Source organism: Neltuma alba, unplaced genomic scaffold, assembly GCF_004799145.2.
Source record: "Neltuma alba isolate B1F8T4 unplaced genomic scaffold, ASM479914v2 tig00011414_pilon, whole genome shotgun sequence".
Taxonomy (NCBI): domain Eukaryota; kingdom Viridiplantae; phylum Streptophyta; class Magnoliopsida; order Fabales; family Fabaceae; genus Neltuma; species Neltuma alba.
Window position 1 is genome coordinate 256,641 of NW_021636098.1, and position 17,943 is coordinate 274,583.

At 28.6% G+C, this 17,943-nt stretch overlaps 1 protein-coding gene across 1 annotated transcript; it reads right to left on the reverse strand.

Moving 5' to 3' along the window:
- Nucleotides 1–520: 520 nt before the first annotated feature.
- Nucleotides 521–9,551, reverse strand: LOC114713047 (acid beta-fructofuranosidase 1, vacuolar). The gene is made up of 7 exons (XM_028897626.1): nt 9,112–9,551; nt 7,136–7,144; nt 3,553–4,409; nt 2,843–3,004; nt 2,213–2,436; nt 995–1,082; nt 521–821 (listed from the first exon to the last, which is right to left on the reverse strand). Exons 1-7 carry the CDS (start codon nt 9,461–9,463, stop codon nt 618–620), a joined length of 1,896 nt encoding a protein of 631 aa, XP_028753459.1. The 5' UTR covers nt 9,464–9,551; the 3' UTR covers nt 521–617.
- Nucleotides 9,552–17,943: the final 8,392 nt, after the last annotated feature.

The following is a 17,943-nucleotide window of genomic DNA, read 5'->3' on the forward strand; positions in this document are numbered from 1 at the left end:
TTTTTCATAGAGAGATTATAAGTTCAAATCTTATATGATAAGTATAATAAATGTGTGAGTCATGTTTCTAAAAAAAAATATCTTCAATAATAGTAAATATTATTATAGTTGTATCAAGTTCAGGTCCAAAGAAAAAGCTTGTATCTTGATGTTTGATTATGGCCCAAGTATGCGTTGGGTTTTATTGTGATCATATACTGTGCTTTTTATTTGAAAAAAAAAAAAGAAAGAAAAAGTATGCATTGGGCTTCTATTGATTTCTAATTTTTTGAAAGGAGTTTCAACAATTTAGAAGCATGAGATCCTTTTCGTCTGTTGGTAAGTTGACAGAGACTGTCAAACCTAATAGAAGAGATTAGTCTTTCACAACATTGCGAATTAAAGTTTGAATTCTCATTTGAAGAGGTGCCTACATTTAGGCGGAGAATACTTGTGCTTGGCCTAAAAAATAAAAAAGATTGACAATCATCTGAAAAGGGATTAATTGGTTAAAATTAATTTATTGTACTAACGATTTAGCTTTCCACCACAAGATTATGACCATTTATTTTATATTTCCCATGACAATAATAAATATTACCATAATAAGATGCACATAATATTAGTACTAGAGCCTTTCATTGACTCTGATCAAAAGGAAAAGGGCGTATGAAAGCAGAGTTCAATTCCCAAATCTTGAGGGTGGCCTTCATGTTAATGGCTGTTGCATTGTTGAATAGAAACAACCTTGCTGCTCCATATATTGCTTCTGTTGGATAAACCCTAGATGTGATCACTCTTCTCCCCCCTTGAGCAAAGCTCTCAATGATTGAATGGTCAACCTAATCGCATTCAAAGTTTGAAGACATTAATTCTCATTAACTTCAACATTATGTGAAATCTATAAACCATAAGGGCTAAGAGTGTGTGTGTGTGTGTGTGTCTTAACAACTAAATTCAAAAGACATTTCCAGTATATATACATAAGAGCAGTTGGTGTTTGATTTTCACTTACCAATACCCTCATTGACAGTCTCTCATCATTGAGCACTGGAACTTCAGTTCCATAAACTGTCTTTGTGACATCAGGAGCTTTAGATGACCTGCATAATCCAACAATTTATATTCAAGCTATTGGTTCTGTGTACATACCCAAATACTGATTTAGGTTTCTAAATGAATTCAAAATTCATGCAATTCCAACAAAATCATTTCAGACTAAGATACCATAGTTGTTAATGCAATCATGTGTATTATTGTCAAATGCATGAAACTTAATATGAATTCTCCATAGCATTTGTATATAGAGAACTTAGTGAAAAGCAATGAGATTGCTAGTCTCATACTTGTTTTGTTCTTACTACAACTAAACATTGTATAATATTATAGAGTCATATATGTATATTATACTTAGTATGGTTAACACTGTATTTCCACTTTTGGTCTAAGCCCAACAAACGGCTTTGGAGAGGGAAGGGAAGTTACTTTAACAAAGTTATAATGACAAAATGTTAGCATGTGGCAAAAGTGAAGAGAATTTTGGGAAAAACAACAACATAAACCCAAAAAATTTGGGAGTTACCTACTTCCTGGTGCAAATAAATGGAGAAAAAACTACTTTTTTGGTCTATAAAAGGAAACAGAAACCTACAAGACGCTAAGGAACATAGACACTTCCTCTCAAATAACATTAGAAAATTCTCTCCAAGAATCCTTTTAATTTCCTATGCATCAGTATAAATCCACACAAATCCGATGATGATCCACATGATCCAACACCCCAGCACATTTGTGGCATAGGCATAGATCAGCATCATGTCAATTTCTAGCATTTAGTATATGCATAGCGCTTCTTCTATGTTCCACCTTATTTATGTGTAATTTCTTTCTTAACATGACTACTTGTGGATCATCTGCTTTGTGTGTGTGAGTTCTCTTCTCTCACACAAAATTTGAAAAGATATATAATATCTATTTTGATCTGGTACTTGTTTTGTTCTCCCATATGAGAGAATATGACATGCACATTATCCTCAATATACATCCAAACCAAACTTGAGGGCAAAACGCTTTATGTATTGTATAATACTAAAGTAGTATCAGTAATTAATGCATTCTCAATATGGGTGCACCATAAAACTAATATACCAAGCTTCTAACATCATCTTAATCGAATTATTTCTTTTCAAAGAAAGAGGAAAATCAGAACCAAAAAATAAAAGTTTGTACATACCTAGTTTCATCAGCACAAAAAAAAGTAGTTGAATTTTGATGGCTTGTATTAGAGAGACGGAAATAAATGGGTGTCAACTCAGAAAGTGTATCATCAGCTATAGTCAAGAGGCCAAATGGTCCCAAAGCACTTCTATCAGTAGCTCCACCACCACAGCCCTCAATGTCTTCATCAATCTCTTGGGAACCCGACGGTTCAATCTCAAATTCAACAAATATGTCCAGCTGGATCAAGTTTCCAACAAATCCAAACAGTTCATTAGTAGACTCTTCAATTGTACCAATTCAACAAACACCTTGAGGGCCAAGCAATATGTGACTAAAATGGTGGTTCTTATTAGGCATCTTTACAGGAAAGATCTTAATTCATGGTTTTATGTGTTTGTCAATGAACTTTTGAATGAAAACATGAAATGTGTTTGCTAATTTCAAATTCAAATAGTCAGTCAACAGACTTTGAGGCAATTCAACAAACATCTTGTGGCCAAAGCAAGATGTAACTAAAATCCTTCTTTTTAGTATAAGGTATCCTTAGAGGAAACACCTTGGGTTCGTAACTTTTATGTGTTCCCTAAAAGATTTTGAATGAAAACACAAAACATGAATGTTTTTCAAAACTTGATGTTATTACCTGTGTTGCGGAGCCTATGTTCAAGGGCAAAACTGAGCCAGGCTTGAGGACGATGCCTTCAAATTCAAACCTTCTTAGCCTTAAACTCTCTATCTCCTCTACTGGCCACTGAAGAATATTAGTTCCAGTTTTCTTGTCAAATGTAACTGATCTAGGAATAGTCTGCCACAAACAATGGATAATTGACACATAAGTATTGTTCATTTAGGAAAAAGATTGTTTGAGTTTCAATTTGCGTAGGTGAGAAAAGTATGGCTCCTTCATGAGACTACATTTGATACTTTGATCTCCATCATGTGAACTTCAAATATTTTTGGAGTGATAGAGAAAGAAAGATCTTGCAAGTAAAAATAGTGATAGAAACAAAAAGGGTTAAGGTGTAAAATATTTTTGAAGTAAAATATTTAGTGATTTAATTTTACTTAATGAGCAAATTTTAATTTCGTCATTAACTCTTCAAAAGTTTCAGTAAATAAATGTGTATCAAGCATTATAAAAAAAAATTTCCAATATTTGTTATGGTGTTGGATGCATCTAAAAAAATATTTTAAGATGCTGAATGAACTATAAAATACTTTAAAGTACTAGATAGACATAAAAAAATATTTCAAAATATTTAATGCATCACAAAATACTTTGGAGTGTTATATGCGACCGACAAAATATTTCAAGTAACCCAAAACAAAATGTGAAATCAATAAAAATCATACCTGAACAGATGCCCATCCCTTTTTCAAGTCATCATTTTTGGTATCTGTTTCATTAATCCAACCCCAAAGCAAACGTCTCTCTTTAACCGGGTCATAAAATGACTTTGATGCATAGTATCTTCCATAGTCCACTCTTAACCCAATACCCACATCCTCTTTCGGGTTATCGGGTATCCATGTATCATTCTCAATGAAGTAAGTCCCAAGTGCATAATGATCCACTTTAGCATGATCAATACTAGCCTTTAACACATGCTTAATTCCTGGGCCATATGCTGACGTGGTCAAGCCTTTAGACCCATTTAGTGAAACCGGGTAGAAGTCCACGCACTCCCACATACCCGTACCAGGAACCGAATGCAAGTGGTGAACATTTTTCTTGAAGTGGATGAAATCTCTTGTCCTATAAACAAATGAAAAGCCTGTCTCCTTTAATTTTGACCCGATGGTTACTCGCCATTGCCCATCTGGCCCGATCCATGAGGTGGATGGGTCACGAAAATTTCTCGGGCCGATGTTGGTTGGAGGCACCAAAACTGGGTTATGGGCATATTTGACCCAATGGAGGAGAAGGGGATCGGATAGGTTGGCAGGGTGAGCGAGATTTTGTACCTGTACCTTTTCAGCGTTGTCACCTGTGTAGAGGATTATGATTTTGCCATCTGGCAATAATGTGGCTGATCCAGTCCATACACCATTGATATCAAATGGCCTATCAGGAACCATGGCAATGGGAAGGTAGAGCCAATGAATCAGGTCCCTTGATACAGTATGACCCCATGTGATGTTGCCCCAGACTGCCGAATCAGGGTTGTACTGATAGAATAGGTGGTACCACCCCATGTGATACAATGGACCTGCCACCACATGAAACAATCCCCACGTAACATTAATTTTTATCTTGTTTTATTGTGCTCGTGTTTTTTCCACGGCTCCTGAACTTAAAAAGCTAAATAACTACTATCTTTAACTCTAAATATATATTAGTTGAAGATTTAATTTAGTCCTAAATACAATAATCAATTTAATTTGTCTTCAATATTTATCCATTTTGTTTCTAATAGCCTCTATAGTAATTAACATGTGTTAAGAAGTTTTGATTAAAAAAAAGTAATTTCAACACACATGATTAATGTGAATATTTTAGAAAATATAACATCAATTTATTACAAATAACTAACTTTACTAATTATCTTAATATTCCTAAATTAGCTATCTTACTTTTATATTAAAGACTGAAAATAGTATTTTATAAGGATTAAGAAAATTGTTTAGGTTAATTTCTTTTAAAAGAAATATATGATGGGTTTCTTAAAATACCTATTTAATCATTTGCATTAGCAAGTATTCTTTCAAGAAGATCTCTCTCAATAACTGCAATTAATGAAGATAATTTGAAAAACAAATTATAAAGTTAGGATAGAATATAAAGTGAATTGCTAAATCTAAGATAAAAAACCAAATCCCTTGATTAGATTTTATATTTAGAATTAGATTAAAAGTGTTAAAAAATTTGCATCTAGTCATAGACTTGTGCTTGTGCTTGTCCTAATAAAGATTGGCCTAAAATTATTTGCATGACCATAAAAAGTTTGAAAGCTTACATGACGACGAACCTATCTAATAGTCAACTATGTAAGCGAATTGGTAGATAGAACCTAAACTTCGTTGTTTACTTGTTTTGGAGTTTTCCATAGTACTTTTCACAATTCAAATTTGATTTCACACCTTCATTATAAAAATCCAAACTCAAAATAAAGAAATTGCATAATGCGTCGTGTTAGAGTTTCCATTGAAAACTTAAAATTAAAAAAAAAAAAAGCTTTTAAAGAAGTTAGTAATTAATTAGATAAAAAATAATATTTAATTACCAGCCAATGTAAACTAAACAAATTTCATTTATTTTGTCAAAGAAATGCACATGTGCCTATTTGTTTGAGAATTATGTTGATGGGAAAATAAAATGAGTAAAGCTATTCAAGTATTCAATCAGAAAATTATGTTATGCATAGGAAATTGAAATTAAAACTAAATGAAACGTAGACGTTTTGTTTTAGAAGGAAAATTTTTTATATCTTAAAAATAAAAAAATGTCGACATAATTCCATTGCAATTAAAATATAGAATATGCATATAAAATGAAAAAAAGAAGAAGCAAAAATACGCTTTTAATTCTTTAACTTTATGCATGATTTCAATTTGGTTTCATGACTATAAAAATAATACTTTTAGTCTTTTAATCATAAAAATATTAATAAAAAATAATGATATTGATATCTTAAATATTAATAAAATATTCTTAAATATTAATAAAATATTCTTAAATATTTGCATATTAAGTTTAGTTTTCAAAACAAACATAATTACTACCAAAAAAAATTATTTAAGTCAACAGTTTTAAGGTTGTAAAATTAAGAATATACATTTTGAAGTTAAGAGAACAAACCAAAAACTAAATATAAAATAAAGTAAATTTTCATATTTTGGGGAGAGAATGACAAAAAAAGAAGCTGAAAATTACAAATTCTAAATCAAGTTTGATAACACAACTTTATTTAATATTGACATATCTAAATTTGCAAATGTCAACAAATTTTTCTTGACATTCCTTATTTGGTATTTTCAAAATTCCAGCTTTTTTTTTTGGGGTCAGTGTCCCTATTTTGAGGTTCATCTAATAAAATGTAGAAGAAAAAGTTATCTATCTAGCCACGGAGGGCAATATTTTGAAAGAGATTAGACTCTCTCGTTGGCGAAATATACTTCTCATGCCCAAATTTTTCGATTATCATGGGCTAATAGTGAAAACTTAATCTATAACTTTGGGGATTAAGCTTAATATTTTATTAGATCCTTTTACGATTGCAAAAATACTCAAATTAATTATTTAAAGAAGATTTATTTTAAATAATTATTTAATAAAATATTATTCTATATTTAATAGTAAATAAACTATATAACAACTAAAAATATTACTAAAACAGAAAACGCTCAATATTTAAATCAATGACATTGGTATATTATATTACCAACAAAATCTTATGCAAAGTTTTTTGCATATATAAATTTTTCTTTCAAAAAGATATTGCACGATAATGAGGGGGATATGTTAGATGCAAAGTCACATGCATGATAGTGGCTTCAAAAGGAAAAAGGTTCAGACCATCAAATTAATGTGGCCAATAATTTCCTTTTTTTTTTTAATCTTAATTGGTGTATATATTGGTCAACAACTTGTATATATCTTCAATGATCTAGAACCACATATATTTTTATTTTTTATTTTTATTTACGTAACTGATAATAGATTGATTTACGTAACATTTTTAGAGACTACTACCTCATCAAAAAAAAAAACCTTAAGAAATTCAGTAATTTATTTTAATTTCCGTTTGGTCATTTAAAATAATTATAATTTTTATGGCTGTTGCAGTAGTGAACATTAACTTGATAGACCACTTACTAGATTTTTCTTTTGGCCAAAAAAATTACTAAGGATTTTCTAATAATATATTAATTAAAATAAATACAGAAAAATATATAGACATTTTTGCCAAAAAAAAAAAATTAAAGAGATACGTACCGTCAGGATCTGAAGACGAAGAACCAACCAAAGAGATATGTACGGACACCACACCAAACAGGAACCCATTTTAAAAAAAAAAAAAAAACAGAGAGAGATTGTTAGTTAACATGTTTGTCTTCATCGTCTGTGTATATAAGTATAAAAAACTATGCTATTTATAAATTAAAAATTTATATGTTATTATGCACTGTAAACAATAGTATCATGCATGTGGCATATTATTTACTATATTAGTCCTTATCATCTATACAATACTATAAAGAATTCTTATTTAAATCTCATATGAAGCATAAGATTATAAGATTCATGTTTTATTCAACATTAATATTAATATCAATATATCAATATATATTATTATAAGAATTAACTTGTTCACAAGTCACGACCAATGAGATTCCCATTAAACTCTATACAAAACATGAAGTTTCTTTTTAGTTTAATAAAAGAAAACGTGTCATCATTCATTGTTCATTATAATACAATTTAGATAATTCAAAATCTGATATGAATGATTCATATTAAAATTTTTACTATATAATTTTTCAATCATAAATTTATTTTTTAAAAAAGTGTCAATTGTACGATTATCTTTATTTTAAATTGTATATATATTAAAATAAAAAATTAATTGAAGTAAGCACTTCATGCTAATCACAATTATGAGCATGAAATGTGCTCCCAAGTATTTTACGCGCTTGAGTTATAATTCTTATATAGTTTAACATATTCTGTTCTTCAACTAGTAATTTTAATTTTAAAAGGCAAACTTATTTACAATCAATATGCTGAAAAAACAAAAGTTAGATGATAGCTAAATTTGGAAGGTTAAAGCATGGACCCCCAGCCACCAGGCGGATCTCACCTGCCATTCAAATTCTGACAAATCATTTCAAATATGAAAAAAAAAAATCAATAAATAACCAAAATTTTGACTCGCCGATGATTGTGCTCAAATTCTCGAGGATGACTGTAAATTAAAAATATGTGGTTTATCTATGATGTAAGCTAATTTTATTTTATTGATTTCTTTCAATAAGATACTTAAGATATTTGATTTTTCTGAATAAAATTATTTCTTCATTTTATAAATAAAAATGAGCATGAAAAGAGTTTTGGTTTCCTTTCAAATTTGTAGGACTCATGTTTATCTGTACTGCTGCTTGTACTTTATATCCTGAGATGATCATGATTTATAAATAATGTCTTTTTATAAATTCGATATTATGTTCGTGTATGTATATATAGGGTAAATTAGACAAAACTTCCCTAAATTTTGAGCGAGATGCATGTAATTTCCTTAATATTTTAAAGTCTAGATTTAACATGGCCTCCCTGATATTTTATTTGCTATTATTTCTTTTTTAGAGAAATCGTCACGTTAAATCAATACAAGACACGCAACATCCGTAAGTTATCAATTTTATAAAAACCTCTTGAATTTTAGACCAATTGCATATGCACCTTGACAATTCAAAATGTTAATTTAATATGTTAAAGTTCAGGAAATTTCATGCAATTGACTTGAAATCTAAGGGGTTTTATAAAATTATTAATTTGAATAGGATGTCATGTGTCTTTTTTTTAATATGACATGGCAATTTCCATAAAAAAAAGATAACGATCACTTAATGACAAAGAGTTCATGGTTAAAAGAAAAAAGAAAAAGAAAAAAGTTACGAGGTCAAATTTAAACTTTAAAATATTAAGAAGTTTATGTGAAATTAACTCAAAATTTAGAAGAGTTTCGTATGATTTAGCCAAAAATAAAAGCCACAAATTATACCATGACGTGGAAAATTTTAATGCGGGGAATGAGCTGAAGAGCTTGGCCATATAAGCTATATAGAGTTTGAAAAATAAGTTGCAATAATGTCCTATATTACATATAAATATTACTTATGGTAGTAAGATATGAGATTACAAGATAATATACACATAAAAAATAAAACAAATGGCAGTAAAAATACACATACCGTTCATCCAATTCTTTTGGGGTTGAAAATGATAAGCAGTTCGTTGCCAAGAGAACATAGCATTGGTCCAATTATAAGAAAGCTTATCCGAACCCATCAGTGCCGGACTGGACTTGGCTGATGCTCCTTCCTCCACCCCTCTCGGAATCCGCCACCTCTCTCCAGACGACGTAGTTTCTTCTCTCTGCTCCCTATTGTTTCTCACCAATGCAACCACCGATGCCAGCACAACGAACGAGCACAAGACCGCCACCATGACGCCCCGCCATCGCCGCCGGTAAGTCTCTGCTGTGCGTGGCGGCGCATCCAGCAAGGGATTGCGCACTTGGTGGGCATGCTCGGTGGCCTCCATTGAATCAAGCTTTGTGTACTGGTAGGTGAGTTTCGATGCTCAATGAAGAAGAAGAAGAGAACTTTGTATATAAAGACACACACACACACACACACACAAAAGAGAGGAAGGTGGGTAATTAATGGTGATATTATCATAAGGTGATAAGTTTAGAATGAAAGGATCTGGAAGAGAAGAGATAGGAGAAGATTGTTTAGTGAATGAGGGAGTTGTAAAGGGGGGGGGGTGTTCAATTGAAGAGGTATGGGAAAGTTAGTTGGCGGTTTCAACAAAATTGGATATGTGTGAGAGAGAGAGAGAGAGAGAGCGCCATGTGAACATCATTTAAACGAAAGACAAGGAGATCTCGAGCCATACGCTTTTAAAAAAAAAAAAAAAAGCTAACAAGTTATTTACTGGTCATAAATTATGAACAGTACCATTCATTAGTCAAATCTACAATGGGTAATACATAACATATTGACACGCTTGTGCAAGTTTATGCTTAAAATTAATACAAACTTTCTCTTAATTTTATTCACATTGTATAGTTTTCTTAATTTTGACACACATGAGCAGAAGAAAGACATAAGTTGCTATTGATTTTTTTTTCTAAGTTTTTTATTGAAATTATTTACAAATTTCTTTTGAATTGTAAAAATTAATTTCTAATACATTTTGAATCTTTTTGAAACTACTTACAAAGCTTTTTATTAAATTTTAAAACACGCACAGATTTCATAAAATTGGGGAGACATAAATTTTAAAATGAAATGATATTTAATAAAATTTAAAGAATGCCTTATGTTATTTTTTTAAACAGAATCTATGTAACCTTTTTTTTAAAAAAATAATCCCATCTATTTTCAACGAAGTTCAATAGAAGTCCCTATAATTTTTTTTAAAAAAAATGCGCTTTATATACGTAAATATATATATATAATATATATCACAAAATTTGTAAAATAAATTATGTAAGCGCTGCACATTTCCATGTAAGTCAATGAAAAACAATGGTAAAAGTTAAAACTTCAAGTCATTAAGCTCATAAGTCATGAGGTGAACAAAATAATTATTAGTTTTAACTCAATAATATGTTCAGTTTGTTGGCCCAAAAATAAACAACATAAATAATCACTAATATTTATTTAAAAAAATACATTAAATAATATTAAAATTTATGCAAGTTGATAATCACGTGCTCAAGGTACAGAAAAATGTTATTTGAACAAAATATAAGGAAATGCGCATCTAATTTTATATTTATATATACGTTCTATAGAGAAATTATGGACAAGGGGGACAAATAGGATGACGTGGATGATTACGCGGAACAAAATACATTGTAATTTGAATTTGTTGTCTAATTCTTGCACACAATCTTAATATTGACCACAGGGGGTGTTTGGGAAACCCAAAACCATGGTTTCAGAAGCACTTTTCTGCAAAACGAGGTAATCTCCTCCACATATTTACTTCGTAATCCGTAAAAGCACTTCTGAAACCATGGTTTGGTTTCTATCCAAACACCCCCTGATAGATTAAACGAGGCTCCACGCAATTCATGGGGTTTGAAGAAGTTTTGGATTATTGATCGAATTTATTAATTCCCGGTTATTAGACGGCTTTATAGATAATTAATTATAATTTATTTTTTCTTAATTAATGTGGGCCAATCTGATTCTTTATTGATTAATACAATTCTCCTAGCTACAAAATAATTACTAATTAAATATATACCTTCGGTTAATACAATCTTTGTTCCTCAAATTTGCCTAAAATTTGATTTTAATCCCTTGAATTTTGAATCATATGAGTTTTAATCTCTCAAGACTCAAGAGGTAAAATAGTTTATATTTTTATTAAATTAGATAGACCAATATTTTAGGCAAAAAAAACTTAAATCACCAAAAACAAAATAAAAATAAATTTGATGTACTAAAAATTGTATTGATTCTTATACTTTTTATTAATAAGTCAAATTCAATGCTTTTAAAAAAATTTAAAAATAATCTCATTAGTACAAGGCTGGATATTGAGAAAGATTTTCAATGCTTATTTCTTGCCTTTTCTTCTATGACATTTTGTCGTTTTTTTTTTTTTAATCATGGGCTAAATAGATTTTTTTTTCTAAGTTTGCTTTCCAAGTCTCAAATTTGTATCTTTCTCCTTAGGGGATGAGATCCCTTACCATATAAACCAACAACTTGTTGGTAGATTTATTGTGTTTTAAATTATATATATGTGTACCCATCCATCTTGAAATATATGGGGAAAAAATCACTTTAAAATAACGTTCAAATCTATGTAACAAAAACGTCTTTTAAATCATCATAATTATGTATTATAAATATAATATCAAAAATTCATATACAATTTTTTTTTTTGCCAACATTCATATACAAGTTGATAATTGAAAAGTTAATTTTCTATTTAAATTATTTTACCATTGATTTTTTTTTGCCAATTTTTTTTCATTTTGATATGGCTATCTGACAAGACTAAATTCAAATATAATCAAGCCCAATTAAAGCTAATTCTCCCAAAAAAGTTGTCTCCGCTTCCAAGATCTTGCACAGTCAATTTTACTTGGATCAATGGCTTGCTGGTGCCAAAAATTTCACCATTGAAAAAAAATCTGTAAGTTTAATAACAAAATATATAGGACATATACCTTTCACATTACCTAGATAGTGACTAATTCACCTTGTCATAATAATAAATTACCTTTTTTGATACAATATAACAATATTACTTTGAATCATAAATTAAGAATTGAATTCTGGCAAAAAAATAATAATAAAGATTGAATTTCAATGAGATTCCAATAAAAAAAAAATACCAACAAATCTTAATGACAAATTAGAAGTTATCATTTTCTACTATAAGACTTGTCATTACAAGCTATTTAAGTTGTTATTGAGACTTTTTGGTAATTATGTTTCTTCTTTGAGACTTAATTGCAATTCTCTCAGGAAGGATTACAATGAAGTCCCAATGAAAAAAAAATAACCATCAACAAGTCTTAATCATAAATTAGAAATTGTCATTTTTTACTTTGAGATTTGTTATTACATGCTACTTAAATTATTATTTGGACTTTTTGGTAATTATGTTTTTTCTTGGAACTAGATTGCAATTCTCCCTTTCTTTAATTCACCTCAAACTTCAGCCAAACATATATTAACCTAATTTAATTACAAAACGGAACTAATCAAGTATTCACAGATTAAGTCTAAATTTGTCACCCACACGCAAGTCATTCGACTTGAGGTTAAGTGCTATACTTTACAAGCCTTATTTTATTTTTCAAATAGAGCTTCCATATATAACTGATTAGAATAACGTCTATGGCAGAAATTGTTGATATAGTTATCATATTTAGGCTTTGTTTGGGATCATGATTAATGGCCTATTTGAGATAGCGTTCAAAAACACTTATAAATATATTTCATGTAAATCGAGACAAAATTTTTCTCACATATTTATCTCGTATTCCATAAATCATAATTAAAAAGTCATTTATAAGCAATTCCAAATAGAGTCTCAATCTCTCCAAATAATCCATTTCACTTTTTCCAGCTTAAAATCATGGAACAAAACTTCTAGATTTGAATGATTTGACTGGGTTACATTTCATATTTTCTCCCCTCCATTTACTTAGCCTTAAACAGCCGTCATTTTGAGTGGGGAACATAGCAATTCATTATATTTAGATTTAATAGCTTTATTTTATTAGATTATATGTGTTCTACATATGAATATTCGATTTATTTCTGAATTAATCTCTTTTTATTTAAATATTTTCAGGGTTAAATTAAGAATATTTTAGTCTATTTTAATTAAATTATATTATTTTAATCGATTAAATTGATCCTTACTTAATCATTTCGCAACTGTGTTTTATGAATTATTTTATATTATTACCTTTTCGCCATCAAATTTTCCAACTGAGATTAAAATATAATGAAAATATGAATATTTAATAGATATATGTCAAGCATATGTTTCTTACGGGCAACTGTTTGATTTTGAACCCTCCACTTTTTCTTTTTTTTTGACCGGAGAACCCTCCACTTATTCTGTTATGGTTGAAACCATAACTTAATGATGTTATCTATGTTTAGTCATTCTACATAACTTGTTCGACCTTCCTATTTTGGAAGAGAAAGTTGCTTAGATTTTCTCTTAAAATTATTTATTTTGGGTTAATCTAATTGATCAATAATTTTTTTAAAAGTTGTAAAATGCTTCAATATGTAATTAATTAGATTTAGAAGCTTTCTTTCGCCATAAGAGATATACAAAAAAAAAATGAAGGTTTTCCTTTTCCATAAAAGCGAGAATAAGAACTGTCACTAATAATTTTGTGGAAAAAACCTTTTAATTAACATCTAATCTTCATTGCTTTTTATTCCCGAGTCTTCTTTTCCTAGTTATAGTAGCAATCCCTCTTTATTAAATGTAAGAGTTCATTGTAACCAAAAAAATATATATAAGAGTTCATTGAGAGATTTGCTTCTTCTTTTTTTTGTTAAAATGAAAATTCTTGATTACAGGACTAACAAATATTTTTTATGAATAATCTAATCACTATAAAAGGAGAAAAATAATTAAAAGATGTCACCAAATATATTGAATATATTAATTTTTTTTTTTTGACCAACTTGAATAGAGCATGAATGATAAACAATCCACTTCCGAAGACAAACTGGCCCGCTTAGTTTGGCAGCATTAAAATAGAACTAGAATTTTCTCCCCCATGCGATGCATAAGATGATACATATTAAAATAGTTAATACTGCTAAAAAAATATTTTATTATATTCTTTCCCTTTTAATCTATTGTAAAGAAAATTTAACTTTTGTTATTTACTCCCTCCAATTCAAAATATAATATAAACTTTATCTCCTTATTTACTAAGAAATTAGTTAAAATCAGTTTAAAATAATAAATATGTAAAACATTTTTTTTTCAAAATGTACCCTTGCTAATAAAGAGAATATATAAGTAAAGGACGTAATAAATGAATAAAAAAAAAAGAGAATGTGTGGGAGCGTAATTGGAAAAACTTATTAGATGCTTAGACAAAAGTAAATATTATCTTATAAAAAAAATCAAATCCCTCGAATAAAGTTTAGGTTATATTTTGAACCGAATGGAGTATTTTTAAAAATATTATTTTTCTTATATATGAATTAGACAATGAAATATAAGATTCAAGTATTTAATGTTGACAATTTTACGACAATACTAATTGCACATAAAAAGTTTCAGTAAAACTACCTATAATATTATTCTCCTTGATAAAACATCAATGTTTAGTTTCAAAGAAATCTAAAAAATGCAGCCACGATTATTGTGTCATTAAAATAATTAAAGGGAAAATCCCTTAAAAAGACGCTTTAATAATTCAAATTCTTATTTCAGTTGTTAAATTTGTTAAATTTCTAATCAGGTTACATGACACAAAGAGGGATTTTAAAATTTTATGAAATGGCTTTAATATCCTTTTCATTAGAAATCTAGAAAGATGAGAATTTGTATCATTCTCGTGTTGCCTAAGAACTCTGAATGAGAGAAACTTGACATATACAATTGCAATCGAAAAATCGATCAAGTAAGTAGTGGTGAGTTAGTTTTTATATTAAATTTTTCTCCCTTATTGCGAGTGTGTTATAAAGATAGAATGTTGTTAATTTAGAATAAAAATGTATTAACAGTGAAATAGAACGTGTTAATTTTCAAGGTATTGTGATCAAGTTTTATTCAAAGACTTATTACAAACGTGTTATGCAAATATAAAACTGTTAATTTAGAACTAAGACTTGTTAACTATGTAATTGAACGTGTTAATTTTCAAAATTGTATTGTGATTAAGTTTTACTGCAAGTGTGTTATGGGAATAAAAAATTGTTAATTTAGAATTGAAAAGAGTTAATTATAAATTGGAACATGTTAACTTTCAAAGTTATATTGTGATTAAGTTTTATTCAAAAATTTATTGCAAGTGTTTTATGGAGACAAAAAGTTGTTAATTTAGAATCGAAAAATATCAACGATGAAATAGAACATGTTGATTTTAAAGATTATATTGTGATTAAGTTTTATTCAAAGATTTATTGTTAGTGTGTTATGGAGATATAAAGCTTTTAATTATTTAAAATTGAAATTTGTTAACTGTGTAATTTTTTAAGCTGGATTGCAATAAATAAAATTTTATTAAAGGCTTCATGTAAATGTATTATAAAGATAAAAAGTTTTTAGTTTAGAATTGAAATGTGTTAATTGTAAAATGAAATATGCTAATTTAGATTTTTTTTTATTTCTAATGAAAGGGGTATTAAAGTCATTTCATAAAATTTTAAAATTCCTCTTTAGGTCATATAACTTGATTAGGGGTTTGACAAATTTAACGACCTAAATAAGAATTTAGGTTATTTAGCTGTCTTTTTAAGGGATTTTCTCATAATTAAATTCACAAAGGTAGAGAACAAATAGGTTGAATGTCAGTTTGAAGATAATGTACATTGCATAAATCAGATGTTAATAAATTCTGTAAATAATTTGTTTGTGAAACTCTATTTCTGTTTTTTCTAATAGTGTTTATAATGCCCCTCTTCTATCATTATCATAATATTAACTGTCAATTAAGTGGTCATTCAACTGCTTAACCCAACCCGTTTTGACATCACCGGGCATTACAAGATTTTATATATAAAGTAGATATTTGTACTTTACCTTTTCTTTTGAAAAGATTAGTCTACTTGTCTTTATAATTTAATATGATTATAACTTAATCATTGAGTTTTATCTCGGTATGATTCAGTCTTTATAATGCTAATTTTATTGTAATTCAGTCTCTATAATTGAACTACTTAAAATATTCAGTCTCTATATTTTAAAAAATAAAACTATATATTTCATAAAGTTGAGGAGCTAACATTTTAAAAATTTAAAACTATAAAGACTAAGTTGTAGTGAATCAAATTTAAATATTGAGTTATAACTGAGTCAAAATTATAAATAAGCTACACTAAGTTCAAATTTAGGGAATGAATTGTATTGAAACTATGGTATCTTTTTCCACTGACAGTGTTTTGTGTTTTTAGTTATCCATATTCCATATCAATAACATTGGGGATTATTGCCTTAAATTGCACAACATGATGAGAGATTGAGAGGTAATTAATTAATTATTTTCACATGGTATCTATTATACGGTGTATCAAAATCTGGTTTCAATCTTCCTCTACCTACTATCAGAGTCTGGAATTGAATAGGTCGCTTTTGACCCGAGGGCATCTTAAGCCTTGATTTGTGTAGAATAATCACAGAGCTCTAAGAATACAATGAAATTAAATATTAATTATTGTCAAAAATTAGATAGAAAGAAAAAATTAAATTCAATGTGATAAAAACAAATTCAAGATACCTATTAAATAGTAATTGCATATATGGTTGATTGATTAGATCATCATTAAGAGAATCAAAATACCAAATCCTTAGCTTCAAAAGGATTGACTACAATCAACATCCAGTGTCCCCTAAGTATAATAAAAACAATGAGAACGATTAAAAACTATTATAAAATAAAAAAATTTTAAGAAAATTTAGTATACTTACCTTTGGGCTTTGGCAATAAGGCGTCAAAAAGAAAATGTCCCTATTCTTTACTGTCTTTGAAATGAAGATATCCATCAAATTTCTCGATAAGTCTTGCTTCATGTCAAAGCCGTGGTTAACAAAGGTGTGGGGACTAATGAACTTGAATTTTTCACTGAGGTCATTGGGGACTATGTAATTCTTATAAAAGTACCTAAATGTCCAAACAAACATATCAATATTATAAATGTTCTAAGTAGTTAAGTATTTAATCATGATTTGGAGCAATATCTTATATAAAAGTTACAGGCATTCTTGCTAGCCGTGTCATGTGTTAGAATTTATGACGTATTCAAATACAAATTTCAAATTAGATTGAGCAGCAAGCTAGACTAATGCATTCATACAAACAAAAATATAATTCATTCAAATGTAACAAGGCATGTTATATCTAATCTCTTGCTATATAAACTCCTTTAATAGAATGCAATTTTCTTATTTCATAGGTAGTAAACTATCAATTTATGAACACTGCTTGATAAAGTAAGTAATGAAAACAATAGAAAGCTAAAACACAATAAGCTCATGTTATCACTTAAAAAATCATATTAATCATGTTAACTTTATTTTTTAATTATTTATATTAAATTTTGCAATAGTCATAGGAATGTTTGCGGTAAATAATGACAGTTACACTAGCCATTTATTAAGCTAATGTAAAGTTTTTACTGTTATTTACAAAAATGTTACTACTCCATTTATTACACTATTGATGTAACAACCAATATAGATAAGGTGGTTTAAAAAGAAATTTTTTTAATAGTACATATCTAATTTTAATAATTATTTTCATATGGTATGTACAACATGTGGCATCAGAGTCATGTTTTAATCTT

Coding starts and splice junctions, on each gene's coding strand:
- LOC114713047 (XM_028897626.1), bottom strand. CDS start 9,463: ATGGAGGCCACCGAGCATGCCCACCAAGTGCGCAATCCCTTGCTGGAT. Junction 3,005..3,552: donor AGGGATGGGCATCTGTTCAG/GTATGATTTTTA, acceptor TGTTTGTGGCAG/ACTATTCCTAGATCAGTTAC. Junction 822..994: donor GACTGTCAATGAGGGTATTG/GTAAGTGAAAAT, acceptor GAATGCGATTAG/GTTGACCATTCAATCATTGA.